At 36.4% G+C, this 22,732-nt stretch overlaps 2 protein-coding genes across 6 annotated transcripts in view; one reads left to right on the top strand and one right to left on the bottom strand.

Annotated features, from left to right (window-relative positions):
- The window catches only part of FANCL (FA complementation group L), a 50,112-nt gene extending 37,679 nt beyond the window's left edge, over positions 1-12,433 (top strand). For both annotated transcript variants that reach the window (XM_088149615.1, XM_088149620.1), the window contains exons 8-14: positions 3,301-3,451; positions 4,375-4,458; positions 7,094-7,139; positions 7,218-7,299; positions 11,287-11,403; positions 11,964-12,035; positions 12,297-12,433. In XM_088149615.1, coding sequence (XP_088005741.1) covers positions 3,301-3,451; positions 4,375-4,458; positions 7,094-7,139; positions 7,218-7,299; positions 11,287-11,403; positions 11,964-12,035; positions 12,297-12,332 — 588 coding nt within the window. In that variant the 3' untranslated portion in view covers positions 12,333-12,433. The remainder of the gene's footprint in view (positions 1-3,300; positions 3,452-4,374; positions 4,459-7,093; positions 7,140-7,217; positions 7,300-11,286; positions 11,404-11,963; positions 12,036-12,296) is intronic.
- Positions 12,380-22,732, bottom strand: part of VRK2 (VRK serine/threonine kinase 2) — a 69,347-nt gene continuing 58,994 nt past the window's right edge. For all 4 annotated transcript variants that reach the window (XM_088149598.1, XM_007429437.4, XM_088149602.1 and 1 more), the window contains 2 exons: positions 20,823-21,004; positions 12,380-12,619 (listed from right to left, as the gene is read on the bottom strand). In XM_088149598.1, the coding sequence (XP_088005724.1) occupies positions 12,380-12,619; positions 20,823-21,004 (422 nt within the window). The remainder of the gene's footprint in view (positions 12,620-20,822; positions 21,005-22,732) is intronic.

Below are 22,732 nucleotides of genomic sequence, written 5' to 3'. Positions count from 1 at the left end.
TCTCAACCTTGGGAACTTTAAGATGTGTGGACTTCAACTCCCAGAATTCCATGGCTGGCTGGGGGATTCTGGGAGTTGAAGTCCACAAACCTTAAAGTTCCCAAGGTTGAGAAACAGTGCTATAAACTATCAACCACAGAGGAGGCTGGGTGTCAGGGCCAGTCCAAGAACCTCCAGTTAAGTTCCTTAATTTGCTTACACCATATAGACAAAATCTTGCCAGACTAAATCTATACTCCTGCATCTAGTGGATATACCCTGGGAGATTCTAGAGAGTAGCTATCCTGAACCTCTTATGTTTCCCACGCTCCCCGCAGACTGTGTTGTCTTTTGTTTCCTTTCCCTTCCTGGAATGGACCCCCTCCTTCCTGATAGCCTTGCTCTCTGTTGCTGTCCACAATATCATCCTTCCTCTTCCATCACACTGGGTCAGCCTGGCAGAAGAACATTGTCCTTGGCCCTGCTTTACCTTAGGTGGATTTTGAACTTAGGAGAGTGAAAAAAATCTTGAGAATGGTGGGGAGGGAATGAAGAAGTCTTTTGCTTTCTAAGTGACCAGAAGGAGATCTATTTCAGCTTTTCATATTTTTTTCAGGTTTTTAGGACCAAAGTCCCATCACTATCCATAAAACCCAATTTTCTGAAAATCAGCTTCAAAAATGGCAGTGTTAGACAATTTTTTAGGAATTTAAGAGGGCTTGCCTTCCAGAAGCTCTTGCTCCTATTCTTATCATCTTTGCATTTACAGAAAAAGAAGCCCCTCCCCCCTGCCCAAATTGCCCCCTTCCATCTGGTAATATCACAGTCGTGACCAGATTGCCTTTTGCAGCACTCTGTAAATTTGGGAAGCTAAGTTATGATTCCTAGCATTCAAATTTGCTTACCACTGAGCTTAATACCCAGGTGAACATTTTATCCTTGTCCCAGTAATTCCCATACAACTTTGGAGGCAAAAAAGAAAAAAAGTACAAGCTCCTGACACCCCCTCCCCCCCAAAATTGCCCACCTCTGCTATATGGTAGGGGTGTGTGTGCTTTGAAAATGCTTGGGAAGAAGAGTTTTGGACCACACGCAGATACAGTACCTCTTTACTATTCATTAAAGTAACCTGACATTTTCCATGCTTCCAAGACAGCCTCTGAGAAGGTGCTGCTGCTTTAAGAGTTGTGTTTGATTCATAAGAGCATCATCTTTTTTTCAGGCTCACACAGAAACCTGCAAAAAGTCACACTGCTTTATGAATAGCAGAGAGATGCTGTGTTCACCTGAGGTTTGAAGCACTTCTACCAAATCATTTCCATGCCTCATAAATGGAGTGGAAAGTCCTGAAATAGAAAAAGAACAGAAAAGTTCTTTGTCCTCCTTTAGCAATCTCCTCCATTTCTATATAGATTCATGAAATGTCTATACCTATTCTAGAATTAGCCTGCAAATATTGTGGAGTTCCCTCTTGCTCATGCCTTATTTTAAAATAAAATGTCTTCAACAGAGCTTCACTTGCACTACTGTTTCAGAGAAATACATATAGCTATTTTCACATTAGTTTCGGTGGGGAAGGTCATTGTATATCAAAGCTTATTCACTGCCTTGAGATAAAGTTAAGGGGGACCTATAAACATGCTAAGTAAATAATGCTTTCTATCTTAAAAATCATCATCTATTTCATTACTGCATCTCTTGCCATGGAACACATGTAATTATTTAAAGGGGATATGTACAGAAATGATCTGATTGAAATGTAAAATTAGAAATAAATTCTTTATAATTTGCATGACAAAGTACTGTAGATGTTTTTTAAGATAAAGATTCAGATATGCATATGGAAAGTCAACTACAACATCAATGAAACATGTAAATAAGATCGGATGAGCAGATCAATTTAAGATTTTGCTATCTTTCAAGGAACATCACTGAAAAATTGCAATTAGTATTAAAATTAATTGGATTTCAAAATTCTAATCCCTTGATGTCTCTTTATTTTTACTAAAAAATTCCTTTGAATTCCCTAAAGAAAAAGATAAAAATGACTATTAAAAGGATTTGTCTGTATATGATGTAGGAAAATGTAAAAAATCAAAATGGAAAGCAACTGTTGCAAGTACCAGAAAATTATGCTATTAATTTAAGTGTCATCAGAGCACAAAAGATCACATTCCAAGACAGTGTGAAAATTATTAAAATACTGGAAATAATAGTACTTAAGATGAAGATATTATGCTCTAAGATCTGGTTAAGTGACTGACACTATTATATCACTTCAGGTATTATAAAAGTAACAAAATGCTTTTAAAGATAATAAGCGTTACATTTTGAGATTGGCAGTATTCACACTTTTCTGCTTAAGTGCTTTCTCACTTTAATATAATTTAATAACAGCAGGGAGAATAAATCCAACATGTTCTTTCTCAAGCTCTGTCCTTCCTTTTAAAAATATTTTTCAAGTGTATAAAATCACAAAAAACTCACCTGAGCAATTTTTAAACCACCCAAAACTTCTTATTTTTTGACATTTTGAAGAAAATGGAGGAAAACATCCATGTTTGTATATTCCTCATAAAAGTATCATTTCTGCTCTGCTTATTAAACACATTCCATTGCTAAACTGCTAGGCTTCTTTCTACCCTACCTGTGGAAAACATTTTGGTATTCTCTGGTTTGGAGATATATTGGCTCTACCAGCTTTCTCTGTTAATCCTGTCGAAGAACTTTAGGATCTCTGTTAATTTTAGAAGTGTGTTAGATTCAATAAGTAACCGTGGAGGTCTTCTTCCTCCTGCTAAAATTAGAAAAATAGGCCCAAATTATTGTCAGAAGACAGTTTTAAACAGAGACATAAATGTGTTTGCAGCACGTCTTTTAGTTGTTTTAGCTTTCCAAATTACTTGGAATTTTGTATGTGGATGAGTTTCAGGTGCTTTGCAAAACAAAGCTGCAGGTTATTTCTTTAATAATTCACAGGTAATTTTCATTAAATTCAAAAGAACCCATTTGTCACCTGACTGTTAACTATACACTTTTAAAGTTTGAATTTAAACAGATTGTGTTAGAAGTATTTTAAAATACGTTTAAAAGGTGATTTTTTAAAAAAAAAAAAAGGGATTGAAAGATAAATTGTAATCTACAACTGAGTATTCGAATAGCTCATTAAAAACAAATTAAAAGTGTTGAGCTTTTTTTTCTGCCGTGTGTTTTACATGTGTGCTAGAATTTTAAAAGTTGAAAGAGTTATGAAAAAGCTTTGCCTGCTTGGTTTTGTAAAAGGCCACCTATAACATTTGTTACAATTTCCTTCCATACTAGAGTTCCTTACTGAGCATTCACAATCAGTTCTTGACAACATTAGAATCATTGAAGGAGTTTTGGGATGTTCTAGATGAAATTGATGAGAAGACGTGGGTCCTTGAGCCAGAAAAACCCACAAGGAGCTCCACAAGGCGAAGGATTGCGATCGGTAAGAGTAGAAAAGACAATTGTATAGTGGCTTTAGTGGTTAAGGGAGATTAAAAAAAAACATTAAAAAAGCAAACCTTTCAGAAATTATGTTTGTATAAAAAGTGCTTTTTTGTCCTTTTAGACGTAACATTTCAAAATTTAGACTATGAGTTCACTGAGGCAGAAACCTCCCCCTTCTCCCTTGTATTATGTAAGATATAGTTAGTAATATTAATAGTAACAACTACTATTACTGTTAACAGAGATTCTCAAACTGTGGGTCATAACATCCAGCTGGTTTATAAGCAACTTTTTTTGCATGGGGGGGGGTGTGTCTTTAAAAAAAAAAAAAAATCAGGGTTATAGAAACAAAGTGGTCACCCTATCAAACAACCACCACCCCATTCCTGCTTTGCTTGGACTTGTTTTAACCCCTCTAAGTTCAGTGGAACTAAATTATGACCCTTTTCTTCAGCAAACCTTTCATTTTGGAAGACACATGCAGATACCTTACCAGCTACCTTTTCAGATTAGTTTTTATGGCACAGAAGGAAAGGCTTCTTAATACACCTGCCACATATGATATTTGTAAATACTTGAACTAACAATATTAAATTATTTTTATACAAATAACATGCATTCATAATGTATTGAAATATGTTCAGTTGATCTAATAAATGAGTTCAAATAAATCATCAGTATTAAAAAGTAGAAAGGAGGAAGTAGATAGAAAGCTCAAGTCAATCTGGACTTGTTAGATACTAAGACTAAAGTCTAGTCATTTTCACATAGAGGTTTCGAAATGGTAGGTAAGTATTTTGCAATCAAGGGTGGAATTGTAATTCTTGCGGTTTTGGAATATGTGACACCTGTATGAATAAGAATAAAGTGTTTTTTTTTTTTTAAATAGACTGGATAGCTATATATGTGTGTCTGTTTCAGGAAGCAACATTTCACTTAATATAGAGGTAGATCCCAGACACCCCACCATGCTTCCTGAGTGTTACTTTCTTGGAGCTGACCATGGTAAGATAACTTCTCTTTCATAGCTTTTCTGTTGCAGTGTCTTATTATTTTATGCTACTATAGGTTATCTCTATAGTAAATTGAGTATATTTGTTTCAGGCAAGCAATACTAGAATCACATCTAGTATTTCAAGTTAATTTTTGGAAAACTCTGTGTATATTGTTCAGAAAATCATTAAAGATTCAAAGCAATTTTACACTGTTTTGGATGCATTTAGCTGCAAAATAACAGACATGTCATATGCAGAACATGTTTCTTAAAGTGTTATATGTCACTTCTCATGCCACAGTAGCAAAACTGCAGGACAACACTGAAAATATAATTATGGCTGGAGGGAAATGGATGGCTCCCTACCATTATGCCTAATCCCTATGCCCAGGTCTGAAATGAATTTTTGAGTTTTCTGGGGAAGTAACTCATTTTGTTAAATGATTGATTTTGTAATTTCAGTTTTCTGATCAGCTATGTCAAGGTTAGGCTATAGCACGACATTGCTGAGAAAAGGCATTATTTCTTTCTTGTATAGACCTATGTTTTTAGAGACACACCAAGTTTGCATCAAAACCAAACAGGTGGAAAATGCTCCGTGGTCTCAGTTCTTTTTATATTTTCTCTCCCCCCACACCCCAAGTTTAAAGAAGACAGAAGACTTATCTAAAGTGTGTGTTCCTGGTCAAAGACAGAATCCTTCCAAGTATTCTGAACTACTTTTCTCCTCCTCCTTCTAAATGTATTTCCAGGGCCTTCATCAAAGATGGGCAGAATATAGGCCACTCAGGATCTGCTGCCTGTTTAGATCATTAAATGATTTATATGACCTAGGAAGGCACTTACATATTTTTAACCAAGAAGTGATTCTTGGCATCATTTAATGCAGATTAATTATGTCATAAATGTTGAGAGGTCTGTGAATGCATTTTTGATTTGTAAATTAGCACATCAGTGAACCACAAGAATCTAATGTTTTAAAGCACACACATGTACAGAAATAAAAGTAAACTATGCAAAACAGTTCACCCCATTTTTATCCCAGAAATTGTTTTTCTCAAGGAACAGTTCTTATGGTTCTAACGGGGCCACTTTTTTCCTTTTCACCCCTTGTTCCCATTGTAGACTTGAACTCTGTTTTAATGCAGGAATATCTGTCTTTTCCTGTCAGTTTTTTTTATCATTAGACAGATCAAAAGCAAGTTGATTATTCAGTTCTTGTCTGAAGGCAGCAATAAGTTCATAGAATTGGGAAGACTAAATTACATAGATGTTTTATCAAGATCAGAAGTGCTTGTTTAGTGGGGTTTTGCAAAACTTCAGTGAGATGATTTGATCAAATAATTCCACTAAAGCATATCCTTAAAGGTGACAATTTCCAGTGCATGCGTAGATTGGCTGAGTGAAGCTCTGAGGCAGGTCGTAATAATTTTGCCAGTGCTAATCACCCAAAATCTGATTCCAATCATTGATGCAATTTGGAAAATCAATCAGATTTGATTCAGATGATTGAAATGTGAAAAGGAGTAGATTCAAATAGTTTCCAAATTAATTTGGAAGAAGCTACTTAAGTAAATGCACAAATATTCTGAAGCTACCTAGTTTCCTTTGTGACTGCGGTAAAATTCATAGTAATTATTTATAAAAGTTGGAAGCATTCCTTCAGAAACTTGATCAAATTCTCTAGTCAGATCTCCAGACTGAGTAATTCTAGAGCCAGATTATCAAGGCTATGTCAGATGTGCATTTCTGTTTAGACAAATTTTCATTGTGTGTATGTTGATGAGTTCAGCTCCTGCAATGGAATGTGAGAATGACCTTGGAAGAGAGGGAGAAGATGCTTCCTAGGGAATGATCAGACAAAAGGGGGAGAAGCCCACAATTGAATAATGAGCAGAGAAAGAAACTTAGAAAGGATCTGCCCTAACTTTCAGCTGGTAAAAAGAGACAGCAGGAGATTTCTAGTTTCAGACTTGCAAGATTCTGTTAACATAGCCTTACAATAAAGTAGAAGTAGTTCATTTTGTCATGTTTCCGGTCTGGTCTACTTGGAAGGCTGACAGTTCCAAATAGTTCCAAAACAGATATCTGATATCTAATGTAAGCAGCTGTATACCCTTGAAAATCAAAGCAGTTTATGCAAACCAACTGTCGCACTCACGTGTACAGAAAACCATCATCAAAGATATGATGGTGCATATGCATTAGAAATACATAGTGGTGCAATTTGAAAACCATCTTTAAAGATATATACATGGTGCATACGCATCAGAAGTACATGGTGGTGCAATTAAAAAAACATCATTGGAGATTAGATATATACATGGTGTATATACATTAAAAGTACATGGTGGTCCAGTTCTTTGTGGTTTGAATTTGAGGATATGACGACACATGCAGGACATTCCTTCTCTTAAAATGACATTGTTATCTTGATTATCTAATTTATAACTTGTCTTATGAAGTCAGTTGCTTTGTGACTCAATATGAAAAAAGTTGGCTATGAACAGAAAAATATATTCTTGCTCATTAATCCATCCCCTGCAGAATTAGGCAGCTAACTATAGATATATCACCACCACCCCAGTAAGTATTCTAATAAATAATGTTTTCTTGTGAAAAATGTAATCTGTGCTTTGTTTTCAGTGGCAAATCCGTTGAAAATCAAGCTGAATAGCAACATACATATGTGGTAAGTATATCTGCTTGTAAATATGTTTGGTTCATAATTTTATTGAAGTATTTATAATAGTATTTCCTCCTTTTTTAGGGATCCAGAAAATAGTTTATTGAAAAATTTAAAAGACCTTTTAGAAATTGATTTCCCATCTCGAGAAGCTCTAGAAAAAAATGTAAGTTACCTCATACTTTCTGTGCTCATCATGCTTGAATACTGTGTGTTTGGAAATAAAACTTAAGTATTTTTCAAAGAGAATGAAGGTGATTAAAAAATGTCTGTTCGTACAGGGGAACTATTCTCGCTCTGAATGATGCCCTATTCTTTCTATGAGATTTTGAGTGGTGTGTGTATAGGGAGGTCTTGTATTGTGCAGTTGTTTGGTATGAGAAATTGAAATGTAATTTAATGCAGAAGAATCTCTGTTTCAGATGAGGAAGTCCTCTAAGCTCAGAGAAAGTAGTTCACATTCTTCCACCACCCGCCTGCCTACCTGTTTCGTTCCTTCCAATGTTGGAAAATTCTGAGAACAGGCTAAATAGAATAGGACCTATTTAAGTTGGGCAGCTGTGCAGGAAGGCCTGTGGACCCCAAAAATCCCTAAGCATTCCCATTCACAACCTTGCTTCTAAACAGGATAGAATGCATCTTTGTTGCTGACGTTGGCCTAAAATAAAAATCAGAAAGGATAGTAAATACTGCTTTTTCCCTGCCCGTAGAGTGTTGGGTGTGTGAATGCTCTAAGTATAAGATTGCTCTACAGATGAATTTTGGAATACATCAATATTTTCATGATGCTGTTTATACATGAAGAATTAGTGATATCTTGAACATATTATCTGTGACACTTTGCAATAATTTAGTGGTAGGTCACTGTAATTTGAGAGCTTTCATATCACCTAATAGCCTTTCCTATAAAAAGATGTATACATCAAGATCAGTTGAGAAAGGAATTGCTTGAGATTAATCAAAGCTCCATTTGAATCTGTTTATATGCTATGATTTCCCATCTCCAGACAACTGATAGAAAATCTGTAGCAGAATATCATAAAGGCAATATTTGTCCATGTATCCTGCCTTGGGTACCATTGTTTTTATCATCCTGTGAGTGATAAAACATAAAGCTATAAGCTGATTGAAAGATCTTAATTAAAGAAGAGTACAAAAAGTTAAATTTGCATGCAAATAAAACACTAGATGGGCAAAAAGAATACTTCTTTTTAGATGGCCTCTGGTGATGCATATATATCTACCATCTTAAAAAAAGCATTCTCTTATCTAAAATGGTGGCTATGATATACAAGTTTTATAAATACTGATTAAAACATTTAAACTTGCTTTAAAAGACACAATTAATTAGAAACACTAATGTGTGTTTTAACCAATTAAGTTTAAGACTAGTTCTTCATTGTGGCTCTGTGATTATCTCACATGGGATATGAGAAAAGCCCATTCAGAGCAATCTAGAACTTAATGGAATTTCTTGGTAGGAGCACTGTCCCATGTGTGGCATGCACAATAAGGCATGCTTCTTTTAATCCTTTTAGTTTTATTCTTCGCCACCACAGTAATAGCACATTCACTTTCAGAGATAATTGATTCTTCTAGAATTCTTTCTTTTCACTTTGTTCTATTTTAAAACAATTGTGTATCTTTCACATGATGGATTGTAGGATATAGGTTATTGACCCCCTTCACATGCCTCCTGGCCTTGCCATATAGCCTTGACCGTTCCATTCCACATGTATCAGCATTATGGTAGCAAACCTCCCCCCCCCCCCCGATGGATATAACCTAGACCAGTGTTTCTCAACCTTGGCAACTTTAAGATGTGTGGACTTTTCAGTTCCCAGAATTCCCCAGCCAACATGGTTTAGATTAGATTCTAAAAAAGTGGTTTGGAGCAAATATGAAAAGAAACATTATACTAGGCTGCAGCTTCCTAAAGGAACCATGTCCATTTGTAGGATTGCATGGCCACTGTGGTGGACAACCTCTTGATTCTGGGAAAAGTTGTAGGTCCTGTAAAGAATTGCAGATGGTTCCTTTGTTCACACCCCCAAACTCGGAAGCATCCTTTTGGAATCAGCTAAGATACTGGTCTTTCAGGTCTAACAACAGTGCTGCAAAGTCACTTGATTAACCCAGCACTGCCCTCTATTGTTGCAGATCCTCCATTCCTGGATTCACCAGTTTGAATTATCCATTCTTTCTTGGGTCCTCTCAGGTTCAAGACTTGGGGGAGAAATTCATGATTTCTGCCAAGATCTAATTTTCCACACCATCCCTGCATCCTCAGGGAAGATCAGAAACAGGGTTCTCCCCATTCTCCACCTGAAGATCATCAAGACCAAATTTGGTTACATTGAGACCTTCTATTTGGATTTATTGGTGGCTGAAGGTATCCCCAACACTGCTTCTATCTGCTTTAGGTTCTCCATCTATTTTGTGATCTGACACTCAGGTTGGTGACAAATACCTCTCCTCCAAATGGGTTGTTTTTATAGTGAACAGATATTTCATGTAGCACAGTCTCTTAGCCTTAAAGTCCAGCAGATATCACTAGTCCCTGAGATGTCCTGAGTTACTGCCATTAAGGTCCTGAATCTTGTTTTCCTGTATCTCACAGCTTAGAGGTTCCTCCATCAAGAACTTATGCAACTAAGAATGTTTCAATCTCTTTTAATGTCAAGTTCATCATGTTGGCTTTTCTCTTACATCTAAAGCAATATTAGTTGGCTTTTTCCTCCATGAAGGTCTAATTTGAAGTCAGTTCTTTCTTCTGCCTTCCATTTGATGAGTGCTTTCCTCTTTTCTAATCTGCCTGTAAAACTTTTTGAGGGACTTTATTTACCTTGACTACCAAATATCCCTACTGGTTGCAGGTGAAGCCTTTCTCTTGTTCTTTTTGACTTATTGGCTGCCTGTCCAGAAAATAGCATTCTTAGTTGTGGGATTGTGGTCATTTGGGTTTACTGAGAGGGAAAACTTCATGCCTTACATCAGGACTTGCCTTTTTTATTCTATATAGACAAAGTAGTACTTTGCCCAGGTAGTTCTTTTCTCCTAAAGTTCCCCTAAAGTTCAAACAGTATTCTGTTTGAACAAGATATTACCCATCCTTTTCTTCCAGTTCCTCCGTATTAACTGAAACATCACATAATTCCCTCTGGCGAAAAGCATCTACTTTCTACTTGCATCAAACAGTATTCAAAGACACCAGTGACTGTCTTTGGCTTTTCAGGGCCTTTTTCTTTAGCATTTTCCAAGTAAATAGTTTCAATCATCAAACTTAGTTACAAGCTAGGTAAGTAACAGTGTACTCACGATCTCTGATCATACTACATGACCTACAGGTACGTATCGGACCATTCTGTGCAGAATCACTCAGAATTATGTAGGGCAACTACCTTGGACCAAGCCTTCTACTTTTTCCAGTACTATGGTCTGGAGCTCTGTTCTCAGAGGAATGAAACCACTGAAAGAGCAGTCCTTTCTTCAGTCACTTTATGAGTATCAGAACTTGCCCATATGGCTGAATAACAGCAGCCATGATGAACAACTAGCTGTGTATCTGAATCAGAAGTTCTTCAGTCTGTCAGTCTCTGAAGTCACATAACTGATTATTCTTCCCCACTTACTACTGGGTGATCTCAGTGTCCCTCTCATATTTCACTGTCAGTTTTAGATAGGAAGAGATTCAGCAGAGGCTTGACTAGTTATGAATGCTATGCACAGGGCAGGACTCCTATCAAGAAATTCCATAAACCATAGAGGATGCAAACTGGCTGCATGCAGACGTGTAATTCATGGATATGAATTCACGGATTGCTACTTGAAAACACAATTATAGGTAACCGGTTTGTCTCATAAACAAACTATATTTTATTAACTGTAGCGTACAATATAAAATAAAATTAATGTTAAAGTACAATATTTAGGGTTTTATGTTTTTTTAAAAAGAAAACTAACATGTATTAGAACTAGGCATAATTGATCAACTTTAGAAATCCTGCTGAGCCATCATGTACTTTGTCTAAGTGTGTTGTGTAACCTCTGCCAATTGTGTTTTTAATAAATCCTGGCTGAACTTTGGCTTAGTGCAGTGCATGTACCAAGCTCAGCCACCTCACGTAATACAGTTCTATTTCATATTTGTAAGGACTTCTCTATGGATTGTGGTATTTGCTATGCTTACCGTCTTGATGGGGCTACTCCAGACCAAGTTTGTGATAACTCTCATTGTGGCCAACCTTTCCATCAAGTTTGTTTATATGAGGTATGGTTATCAGAAGCATTCAATATTGTATTTGTTCTAGGATTTTAACTCTATACAGTAACTGTACTAATTTAAAACTAAGGGGAATTCAAGTGGTTAATAGAGAACTAAGTGGGTTTTTACAAAAAAAAATTAACAATACACTGATGTAGAATATTATTGCTCAGACACTGTTATGCATCATTGTTTGCTATTAATTTTATCTCTGTCCTGTGCTCAATCTTTTCCCTAACTAATTAGTAATTATTGAAAAATCTACTTTTAGATGAATCTTAAGATTTTTTAAAATAAATGTAACCCTAAGCATAACAAAACTATCAGAATTGGTTCTCTTAAGCAAGTCAAATTCACATCCAGAAAAGATAACTCCTCAGTAAAGCCAGCAAACCCCTCTCTCTTTCTTTCTCTGTGTGTGCGTATATATGCCATATGTTGAATCAGAGCGTACTCCTGATTTAAAGCCTTGAACAGCAGAGATGCTTATCCTGTTTGCAGCATTTTCACAGCCATCATCTTATCTTCAAATGCAGCAAATAATAAAACCTTGTATTACTCTACAGTGGTTACGTGGGCTCCCTTCAAGCCGACAAAGTTTTAATGTCACATTTGGTGAATGCCCATATTGTAATAAGGTAAGCAAAGATGATTTAGCTATCTAAAAATGTTTCCAAATAAAGCTGAAAGTAACACATGATTCTAATTCTTGGGAAACTTCACTATAGGCTTGTAGTGCATACTAGTGTACAAAGCAGTAAAATTTGGAAGTTTTGGGGAGGTTACACATTTGAAACGTTTAAAATCTGGTAGTTTTTTTGTAACATACTAGAAAATATTGTGAGCAACCATATATTTGTACATAACTTAAGTCTGCTTTAAAAACAAATTCATTCCAGCAAATCACACTGAAAATATCTACTAAGAAAATCTGAATACAAATGGCTGACTGCATTTCCTGAACACTTAACTGGAGAAGATATCAAAGGAAATAGAGAGAAAGCAATATTAAGAAGAGGAGGACAACAATGGCCACAGTATATTGAAACAGTTCTTCATGCAGTCCAGTCTGAGAAGTGCTGCATATGGAAGATCTAGTCAGAGCATGAACACATTCTGGTTGACGGACTGCTGAATATGTTACTCCATTTTCTCTATATTCTTCTTCAATATTCTGGAAAGAACTGCAGGAATCTGTCCAGGGCAACGGTTTTATATTGTGCTGAAGAAGAAGGCAAAAACATTACTAATGGCAATTTGACTAAGAGCAAATGTTCAGTACTCTGTTGCTAGAGAGGTTGTCTAAATATTTTCCCCTTTGTTCTTATATTACCAAAGCTAACTAATAACAGTAGCTACATCATTGATTTTTTTTTAAACAATAAACTAAAATGATCAAAAAGATGTATCTGAAGAGTATTTTGTTAAGAACATTTTGCTGCAAACTATGGGTGCAGCCTTACAGTTGTTCCAGTTGGACAAGACCACTGGAATTTGTATTGTCCAAGCACTCTGCAAATAATCATGCACTAAAAGCTAATGTGTAAACTTTATAAATTATGGAGAATGTACAAATCTAAGGACTGTTCCCATGCCCAACCATGTGCAAATCAAACATTTCCATTTATTTCTTGCTGATCATTCTTAGTTTATAAAATCACTGAAAATTATGATTTTCCGAATGTGTGGTTTCTGAACCTAACTGAAGCATTGCATAAATACTTAAGTACCCATTGTACTTAAATATCCTTACCCTTAAGTACCCATTTGTTTGTAGCATTATGAGTCACTGAAATACTGAATATTTACATTAGTAAAGATTTTAATATAAGATATGGGCAACAGGAAATTAGGCTCAGTTAGCTTAATCTTGCAATGAGTACTAAATACATAATAACATTTCTAAATTTTAGAAGACAGTAAATCTGGAAGCTGTTAAATTTAGGAACCATACTAGTTGTAATAATGTAACAGAATATTTGTTTTTAATGGAATATTAGGTCCTGAAAATGATTCATGGCAACATTTATTTGAGGCATCAGGGCATATTATTTGTTTGATAGTAATTTCTACCAACATTTTCATATTCATGAAAGTCATATATTTCAAGACAAGTTAATTTTGCTTGACTTCCATTTCTCATCTGTACTTCATGTTCTTCTAGAACAAAAAGTAAAATTAGAAGAACAAGGTTTCATCAAGCAGGGACAAATTAATGCAACATAACAAACTCACTACTGAATCTTGAGGAAGCTTATTCAACCTAACCAGCACTGGCTTATCTTGTACTTGGCTACTTTTTATTTGCACAGTGGCTTCTCTACGAAAGAAAGAACCTCCTTGTTCTCTAGTTTGCTTTCCTTTCCTTTAACTTGCTTCTGTGTTGGCATCAGCAAATGAGCCTATTAAATGTACAAATTAACCGATCCTAAGTGCAATCCATGAAATGTGGATACTGCAGCCTTCTACTGAATTAGTTTTATGTTAAAAGAGCTCGAGTGAGTCCTAACATGAAATAGATAGCCCACAATACTAACATTAATGCACCCATGCAAGGAGCAGACAAATTTTTATGAAATTAGTAGCTATTTAAAGTTATTGCAATTTGCTTTCCTAAGACAGCATTACTTTTTAAAAATGGTTTCAATACTCTTTTTACAGAAGTCGAGATGACTGTTATTAACCTTTACTGGAGGTAAAACCAAGCTTGTCAATAACTAACATATTGAAGCTATATATTTTTTTTTAATTTCAGTGCCTCAATGAGAAAATATTAACTTTTTAAGATATTCCTAAGCTCTTAAATAGAGTAACCTAGTTTTATCTATAACATGTTGATAGGCAAGGTCTCTGTCACTCAGTTTCCTTATACCTCTTCCCTTAAAATTCCATATTACATTAAAGCTATTGGTTTACATACATCAGGAGGCTGTTTAGATTGAAATCTGAACAGCTGCAAAACACATTTGTGCTCTGCAGCCTAGGGAAAGAGCAGTAAGACCAAAAGGAATGGGAAAGATTAGCAGATTATACCAATGTTTAGATGCAGTGAGAGTTATAAAGTAGTATGGACAGGGGGTGGCAATGCACTAAGACCATCAAATAAAATGCACTGCTTGAAGCACACACTTGAATGTGGATCTCCAACTCCAGTATTCTACCCATTCTACCAGGAGGCAGCAGAAGTTGTGATCTGGTTGTGAATTATTGGATTATTTACAGAGAATGAGCAAGGATTTCTCATGTCCAGTCCTTTAAATCTGTTTTTACAATTAAAAAAATAAATGTTCCAAATACCAGGGAAATAGGAGGGTTTTAATTGGGCAATTATTCTGTGTTCTTTTTGATGCCAGTCTTCTATCTCAGAAAGGCACTCCAAACCCAGAGATCTTAAAATCATCTAAGTAGGTATCAATCCCTATATTTATCAGCACACTGATATAATAAACCCTCATTTTAATGGAGCTGTTTAGTGAATATCTTGGATCTGAGTTTTGCCCAAACTGAATCAGCTGAGACAGTAATTCACTGCTATCAGTAAACATATTTTTCTTTCACATAAGTGTTTCTAAACTAAAAAAAATCCCATTTATCATTTAACGAACATTCAGCTTTAAGAGACACCCCTTCTTGTCTTAATTTGTTAAATCAAGGATTTACTGTATTATGATAATTAACACCAGATATATTTAACAACTAAAGGTATAATGACTTTTTATAAGCTCTTGCCAATATTATCAAATCCCCGTGCTTCTGTTGACTCCATATTTGGAACATGTTGTGGACAGGACAAATGGATAATATTCTATTTGCTCCCGTATATGACATACCTAGCTACAAATTTTAAAGAATTAAAACTTGAAAATACACCCAGTACAAAATTATAGTCATATATAATTTATTCAATTCTACAATCCGTGATATGGAAGATTATTTGTCCTACTTCCATCCCAAACCTGAATTGCAGATTATTTATTTTTCTCTATTTGTACAGATAGTTCTGTAGCAATTACATTAGTAAAAACTGACTAAGAATGGAGCCCACCTATCAAATTTGGAATTAGTTGAAGCTTTTTATAAAATATGGACTTCTGGTTTTTAGCAACACATGATGTAGCAGCAGAAGCTGTGACAATTGACATTTTTTGTTCATGGATTCTATATGCACTTGCAAATACTGTAACCTGAGACAGGATTTAAGCTAACCCTCAAAAAGTAAGTTTTGCATTTTCAGATTAGTCATTGCTTAACAGTATATTGAGATAAATTCTGTAACCCATTCCTATATTGAAATCATATAGGTATTACAGCTGTGATAACTGGTGCTGTTAATTTTCTTTTCCACATCCCTTCCTCACCTTTTGCTTTACTGCCTTTCTTTGGACTTGTACAAGCACAGAACATGTGTTGTGCTTCTTCTCACACACAACCATGATAATGACTATAATGCCCTATTGTTAAGTGCTTGAAAAACATGTTAACCAGCAAAATACAAACTGACAGTAAAAATTACAGTTGGCTTTGAAACTAAGGAAAAGAAAGTGCAGGCAAATAAATGCAACAGGACAGGCTCCAATCATGGAAGGTTTAAGTTTGTTTCCCTGCAACCCTTTCCCCTCACCACTGCAATCCTGCATGGCAAAAGTGCAATTGAAACAAAATAAAAATTTAAAAGCAGGTGTACTGTAACATACAAACAAGCTGTTCAAAGAAAAAAAAATCCTTCATGCATGCCTAAGATGTTTGCAGATCATAACCACAGGCTAGAATCCCATTCCCCACTCCCAGCCAAATCCGCCACTAATTCTTAGTTTTTCTAGACTTTGGTCTTATATATCCAACTGTAACCTATGTCACATGACAAACCATTTATTCAAGCTGTGGCCTGATACTGTAAGAAGGAAATGAAGACAGAGGAACACTTAATGATGTTAAAATATTTTCTGTTCAAAATAAATACTTCCCATTGCGGGCAAATTGGTCTAAATTTTCTCCCAAGTCCGAGACATGAGAAAGCAGGTAAGGCTTCAGATTCTTTGGATGTGCTGATCTGGCATTTTATAAGTTTTGGATTTCCCAAACTTGTAAAACTTGGAGGAGAATGAGAAGGCAGGAGGCTGAATCGGAGAATGGAATTCTGCTTAGCTGGATGAGGAACTATATAAATCCTTGGACACTGTCTCAGAGGATTATGGTCTTATGCCCCAAGGGGAGTTTTCACAGAAGAATTATTAAGAATATTAAGGATATTGCTATAGCTTTAATAGAATCAGCGACTAAAACTTAGATCTGTGTTTAGGGATGGGAGAAGAAGTAAACTTTGTCCAAGAGCAGATTTCTTAATTAAAAATGTACATATTTCAATTAACTTTAGAAAATTGTACCACAGATACAAAAAGAAGCTGCTTCAATTAATCTAGATTAAATGACAACCACAGTAGCAAGGAAATGGCTTTTTGCTTTGTGGGAAAAGTGATGAAAAAATACCAAAGTCTATAAAACTCTGGGAAAAAAAGTCTTGGCAATTACCAAGATCAAAATCCAGTGGCTTTTTATTAAACATGAACTTTTGTTCTGCTTTTCTGCACAACGTAAATAGTGTTGACAATTGGGTTTCCAAAGGCACTTGCTACAATAAAATGTAATTGTATCATGAGAGAAAGGTGACAATCGGGAGATCATGAAAAAATTACATATTCTCACTGGTAGTTAATTAGCCATGCAAAAGCCCCTCAAACAGAGATTCTCTTCTATTAGGAATGATTACTATGCAGACCTACTGATGTCAATACTAGAGTCATTCAAATACTTCTTTTGCTACTAATTGAAGGTTGTAAAGCTTTGGTGCCAAGGTTTGGCTTCCAAAGAGCTAATTTATGACTAGGCTGCTATTTTATGTCTTCAGTTGCAACAGCTACAAAACTCAGCAAATCAAAACCATCTGTGCACTAAGATTTGAATCACCATTTATCTTACAGCCGATCAGTCACTTTAGTTTGCATCCCACATTTTTTGACTACATATTATTGTGACAGTCCAAAGTTCACTAGGGATATTAAAACTGAACAACATCTTGACCTTGCCTTAATGAATACCCATCAACAAAGTCTTCAGACTTATCCATATGGCAAGAGAGAAACCATCTCATGTTTCTAACTGGGGTCAGGAAATGCTGTTAATCTTATTAATCCAAGATTAAAACAAAGGTTTGTTATTACAGTTACTACTACTATTAGTGTGAGTTTCCAGACATAACATAATAAAAATAAGGAACACTGTGGTATCACAGTTAAATTATATTGAAATACATATGATAATCCAAGTATAGAGCTTTTGGAAGGCAAGAATGAAAATATGGCCAAAAAAAAAAAGCCATGAGGTTGGTGCTAGTGATGGGGAGAATGAAATAGCTGGAGCAATAAAAAGCAACTGCTTTAAATACAGTCTGTGAAAAGTTGCTGGCATTCAAGTTGATTCACAAATATCACAGAACACAAGCTGAACTCCATTATGCAGAAAGAAAATGAATTTACACATATCTGCTCCAAGGAAGACAACATCCCCCAACTTGAGTTGACATTCAGCTTTTGAACCTATCCAAGGAAATGTGAATCAAAGTAGCATACTATGTTAGATTATCTAATCTGAAGGTTTAGCACTCTTAAACACTGAGCCATGCTTGTTCCACACATTAAACCAAAGATATTTAAACAAATAGCATAATCTACTTTACAGTTTACTTAGGTGACATGAAGTCAACTTTTACTCCGAGTGACTGGATAAACAAATGCTCACCATCTTAATCTATCCCTAGCAATAATCTGAAGCTTTTAGGTGAAATCTCCTATAAGTCAAGTTTGGTACTTTATGGAAATATTGATGCAGTTCCTCTGAAAGCAACACTGACATGATTTGTCACTGCCTTCTTCTGGAATGTTTTTAAATTTCCCAGTATAGCCTAGATTGATACTTCATGGAGGTCTTCAATTCATGTACTAACCAGGTCCAACTCTACTGTAATGGAAGGCATGTGTGAGGAGGATACTGGAATGGAAGATCAAGGCTATCAGGAGGGAGGGAGTGCATTCCAGGAGAGGGTACAAGGCAAGCACTTTCTCAGCCCGCAAGAAGACCGTGACAATAAGAAGAGGCTTAGGCTAGCCACTCCCTAGAGTCTCACAGGGTATATCCACTAGTTGCTTTAGCATACAGGTGAAACTCGAAAAATTAGAATATCGTGCAAATGTTCATTTATGTCAGTAAGGCAACTCAAAAGGTGAAACCAATATATGAGATAGACGCATTACATGCAAAGCGAGATATGTCAAGCCTTACTTTGGTATAATTGTGATGATTATGGCGTACAGCTTATGAAAACCCCAAATTCACCACCTCAGAAAATTAGAATAGTGTGAAAAGGTTCAATATTCTAGGCTCTCAAAGTGTCCCACTCTAATCAGCTAATGAATCCATAACACCTGCAAAGGGTTCCTGAGCCTTTAAATGGTCTCTCAGGCTGGCTCAGTAGAAATCAATCATGGGAAAGACTGCTGACTTGACAGTTGTGCAGAAAACCATCACTGACACCCTCCATAAGGAGGGAAAGCCCCAAAAGGTAATTGCAAAAGAAGTTGGATGTTCCCAAAGTGCTGTATCAAAGCACATCAATAGAAGGTTATGTGGAAGGGAAAAAGGTGGTAGAAAAAGGTGCACAAGCAGCAGGGATGACCGCAGCCTGGAGAGGATTGTCAGGAAAAGGCCATTCAAAAGTGTTGGGGACTTTCACAAGGAGTGGACTGAGGCTGGAGTTAGTGCATCAAGAGCCACCACACACAGACGGATCCTGGACATGGGCTTCAAATGTCGTATTCCTCTTGTCAAGCTGCTCCTGAATAACAAACAATGTCAGAAGCGTCTTACCTGGGCTACAGAAAAAAAGAACTGGACTGTTGCCCAGTGGTCCAAAGTCCTCTTTTCTGATGAGAGCAACTTTTGCATCTCATTTGGGAACCAAGGACCCAGAGTCTGGAGGAAGAATGGAGAGGCACACAATGCACGATGCTTGAAGTCCAGTGTGAAGTTTCCACAGTCTGTGTTGCTTTGGGGAGCCATGTCATCTGCTGGTGTTGGTCCACTGTGCTTCATTAAGTCCAGGGTCAATGCAGCCGTCTACCAGGAGTTTTTGGAGCACTTCATGCTTCCTTCCGCAGACGAGCTTAATGGGGATGCTGACTTCATTTTCCAGCAGGACTTGGCACCTGCCCACACTGCCAAAAGTACCAAAACCTGGTTCAATGACCATGGGATTACTGTGCTTGATTGGCCAGCAAACTCGCCTGACCTGAACCCCATAGAGAATCTATGGGGCATTGCCAAGAGAAAGATGAGGGACATGAGACCGAACAATGCAGCAGAGCTGAAGGCCGCTATTGAAGCATCCTGGTCTTCCATAACACCTCAGCAGTGCCACAGGCTGATAGCATCCATGCCACGCCGCATTGCGGCAGTCACTGCTGCAAAAGGGGCCCAAACTAAGTACTGAGTACATATGCATGCTTATACTTTGCAGAGGTCCGATATTGTTCTATTTCCAATCCTTCTGTTATTGATGTCATGTAATATTCTAATTTTCTGAGATTGTGAATTTGGGGTTTTCATAAGCTGTACGCCATAATCATCACAATTATACCAAAGTAAGGCTTGACATATCTCGCTTTGCATGTAATGCATCTATCTCATATAATGGTTTCACCTTTTGAGTTGCCTTACTGACATAAATGAACATTTGCACGATATTCTAATTTTTCGAGTTTCACCTGTAGATTTAGTCTGGCAAGATTCTGTCTTTAGGCTGTAAGCAAATAAAGGGACTATACTAGACTGAGCTGTCTCATCGCTGTTCTTGGGCTGGGCCTGACATCAATCTCGCCAGACTAAATATATGCTAAAGCAGCTAGTGGATATACCCCATGAGACTCTAGGGAGTGGCTAGCCTAAGCCTCTTCTTATTCTCACGGTCTTCTTGCGGGCTGAGAAAGTGCTTGCCTTGTACCCTCCCCTGGAATGCACTCCCTCCTGATAGCCTTGATCTTCCATTCCAGTATCCTCCTCACACATGCCTTCCTTTACATCTACGGCACTTGGCTTTTGAGCCCAGATCAGCCACGTTCTGTCACCTGTTAAGGACATACCAGTAATCTCTTTGATCCTCACCTCATCTATTGTTTTCTCCTTCTTCTACTTCTCTCAAAGTTTAATCACTTTTCCAATTCAGCAATTAATAGGAATAATTTGAAAAACACATCTGATACAGTCCTACAAGTGTAATTTCTCCAAATATTAAATTTGCTTTAAAGTTAACCACTCTTTACAAGATGTTTTATTACCTTATATTTAGTCCTGACCTTTATTGTTTCATTACTTACTTTCCTGTGGTAAGCAGTGCATTCGTTTAGAGACGTTTGAACAGTGGTTAAATCCAGTGTCTCATTGTAACAGATTCCTTTTTGTTCCAGGCCATTCAAAAGGATTTTCCTCAGTATTTCATACTGGGGTTTTTCATTATATGCTAAATTAAACACATTTTTTAAAAACATGGCTATTTCACCTGAAAAAAAAAATGGATCAGTTAGCTGGCATACAAATAATCTAATTTTAATCATACAAGAACTTACTAGATTAGGCTATGTATGTACCTAGTCCATCATTCTACTTTCAACAGTGGCCAATCAAATGCCTTTGTGACAGTTACAGCTTTTCCCATTGTACCAAATACACATATATTTTAGCAGGCATTTTTGGAGCAAATTCACAGTAATAATGCAAAGTATATATTGCTTTTCATGTGGCTAAAACCACCTGGCTACATCATGGCCCACACTTAGTTTCATTCTACTGACCAACTAAACAGATGTGCATTAGCTTAATTTAGCTACTTGACTGTTTTGGTTGAGTACCTGAAAAAGTTGATGTTTCTACAAAACTACAAATAAATACAAACGCGCCAGTTTATTTCATGTCATGCAACATCAACATATTTAAAAATGGATGAAATTCAAATAACCCAAAGCATAGGGCTAGTAGTACTGAACTCCAGATTTTATTCTAGGAGGATACAGCTGAAAAGAAAAAATAGTGGGGGTAGAGAGAGAAGAATCAAATCTACACCTTTAAAGTAAGGGTGAGTACATATGAGTAAACCCTTTACCTAGTATCCTAGTCTAGCTGAGAAGAATTGGAGACAACTACATAGTGGTTCATCAGTGTAAAGAAAATAAAAGTTTACAATTTGCACTCAAGGCTACAGTTGACAGCCTGATATTTGATCCAAGGTACAGTTTATGCTATCTTTGTCCTTATAATTTGTCCTATGCTCCCTTGACTTCACATTTTTGTACAGTTAAAATTCAGAAATGCAAGTGATGTGACTGCTATTATATTTGTAGTTGGATTTTTTTTTCAGCTTAAGAACAAGTTCTGAAAGTGGATTATAAATAAACCGTTCTTGTGAGCCACTCAGCATTATTGTATATAAGATGTGAAGCCATATAAGTATTTTCAAACAAACAAATAAACAAACAAGCAAACAAACCATCAAAATGTTAGATTTATTTGAATGTTACATTAAAAAGCCTAAATATTTTATGTGGAATGGAAGTACTTGGTTCAGTAATGTTCATAGATAATGACTAAATGCACATTCCAAATATGATAAAGAGGATACCCAGAACAATTGCCTTCGTACAGCTGGTCGTTGAACAAAGGGGAGGTAGATATAAGGCCCACTGGCACTCAAAAGCTAAAGTGAGGTCTCAGCCAATAGCACCACCTGACCAATCTGCCTGGGCTGAAAAGCTTATCCAGATCCAGTCATGTTTAGTGCTTGGGGAGAAGACCACGAGAGAATTTCAGAGCTATAGGAAGTTTAAAAAAATTCCTGAAAGAAGGCAGTGAGAAATGACATCAATACTGTTGCCAAGAAAACTGCCTAGTCATCAAAAATGGACTCAACTTGAGGGCATCTTGACCCTTTTATTTCATGAGATGTGTTATTAAATCAAATGGAAGCAGGGGTTTGTCAACAAATGTAACTTAGAACTAAATGAAAATAAGGAAGTCCAGTGTAAAAAACATGTCAAAAATAGACAAAAATTTTTGAAAGGATACCATCTCCCCAGAATGCTTGCAGTTATTCAAATTCATAACAGAAACTCAGCTAAAATGTGTACCACAACCTAGATATTATCTAGCCCAAGAGACCACCAAAGTGGTTTCTGTGAGGGATCAAGGAAGCTAATTGAAAAAAGGTTTCCTTTACAAAAACAAGAAGAGAAAG

This window comes from Python bivittatus, unplaced genomic scaffold (assembly GCF_059951505.1).
Source record: "Python bivittatus isolate LINGU-HERP-01145 unplaced genomic scaffold, Pbiv_v1 ctg000020_np1212, whole genome shotgun sequence".
Classification (NCBI taxonomy): Eukaryota; Metazoa; Chordata; class Lepidosauria; order Squamata; family Pythonidae; genus Python; species Python bivittatus.
Note: the sequence above shows the minus strand (reverse complement) of the source record. Positions and strands in the feature narration are given on the sequence as shown.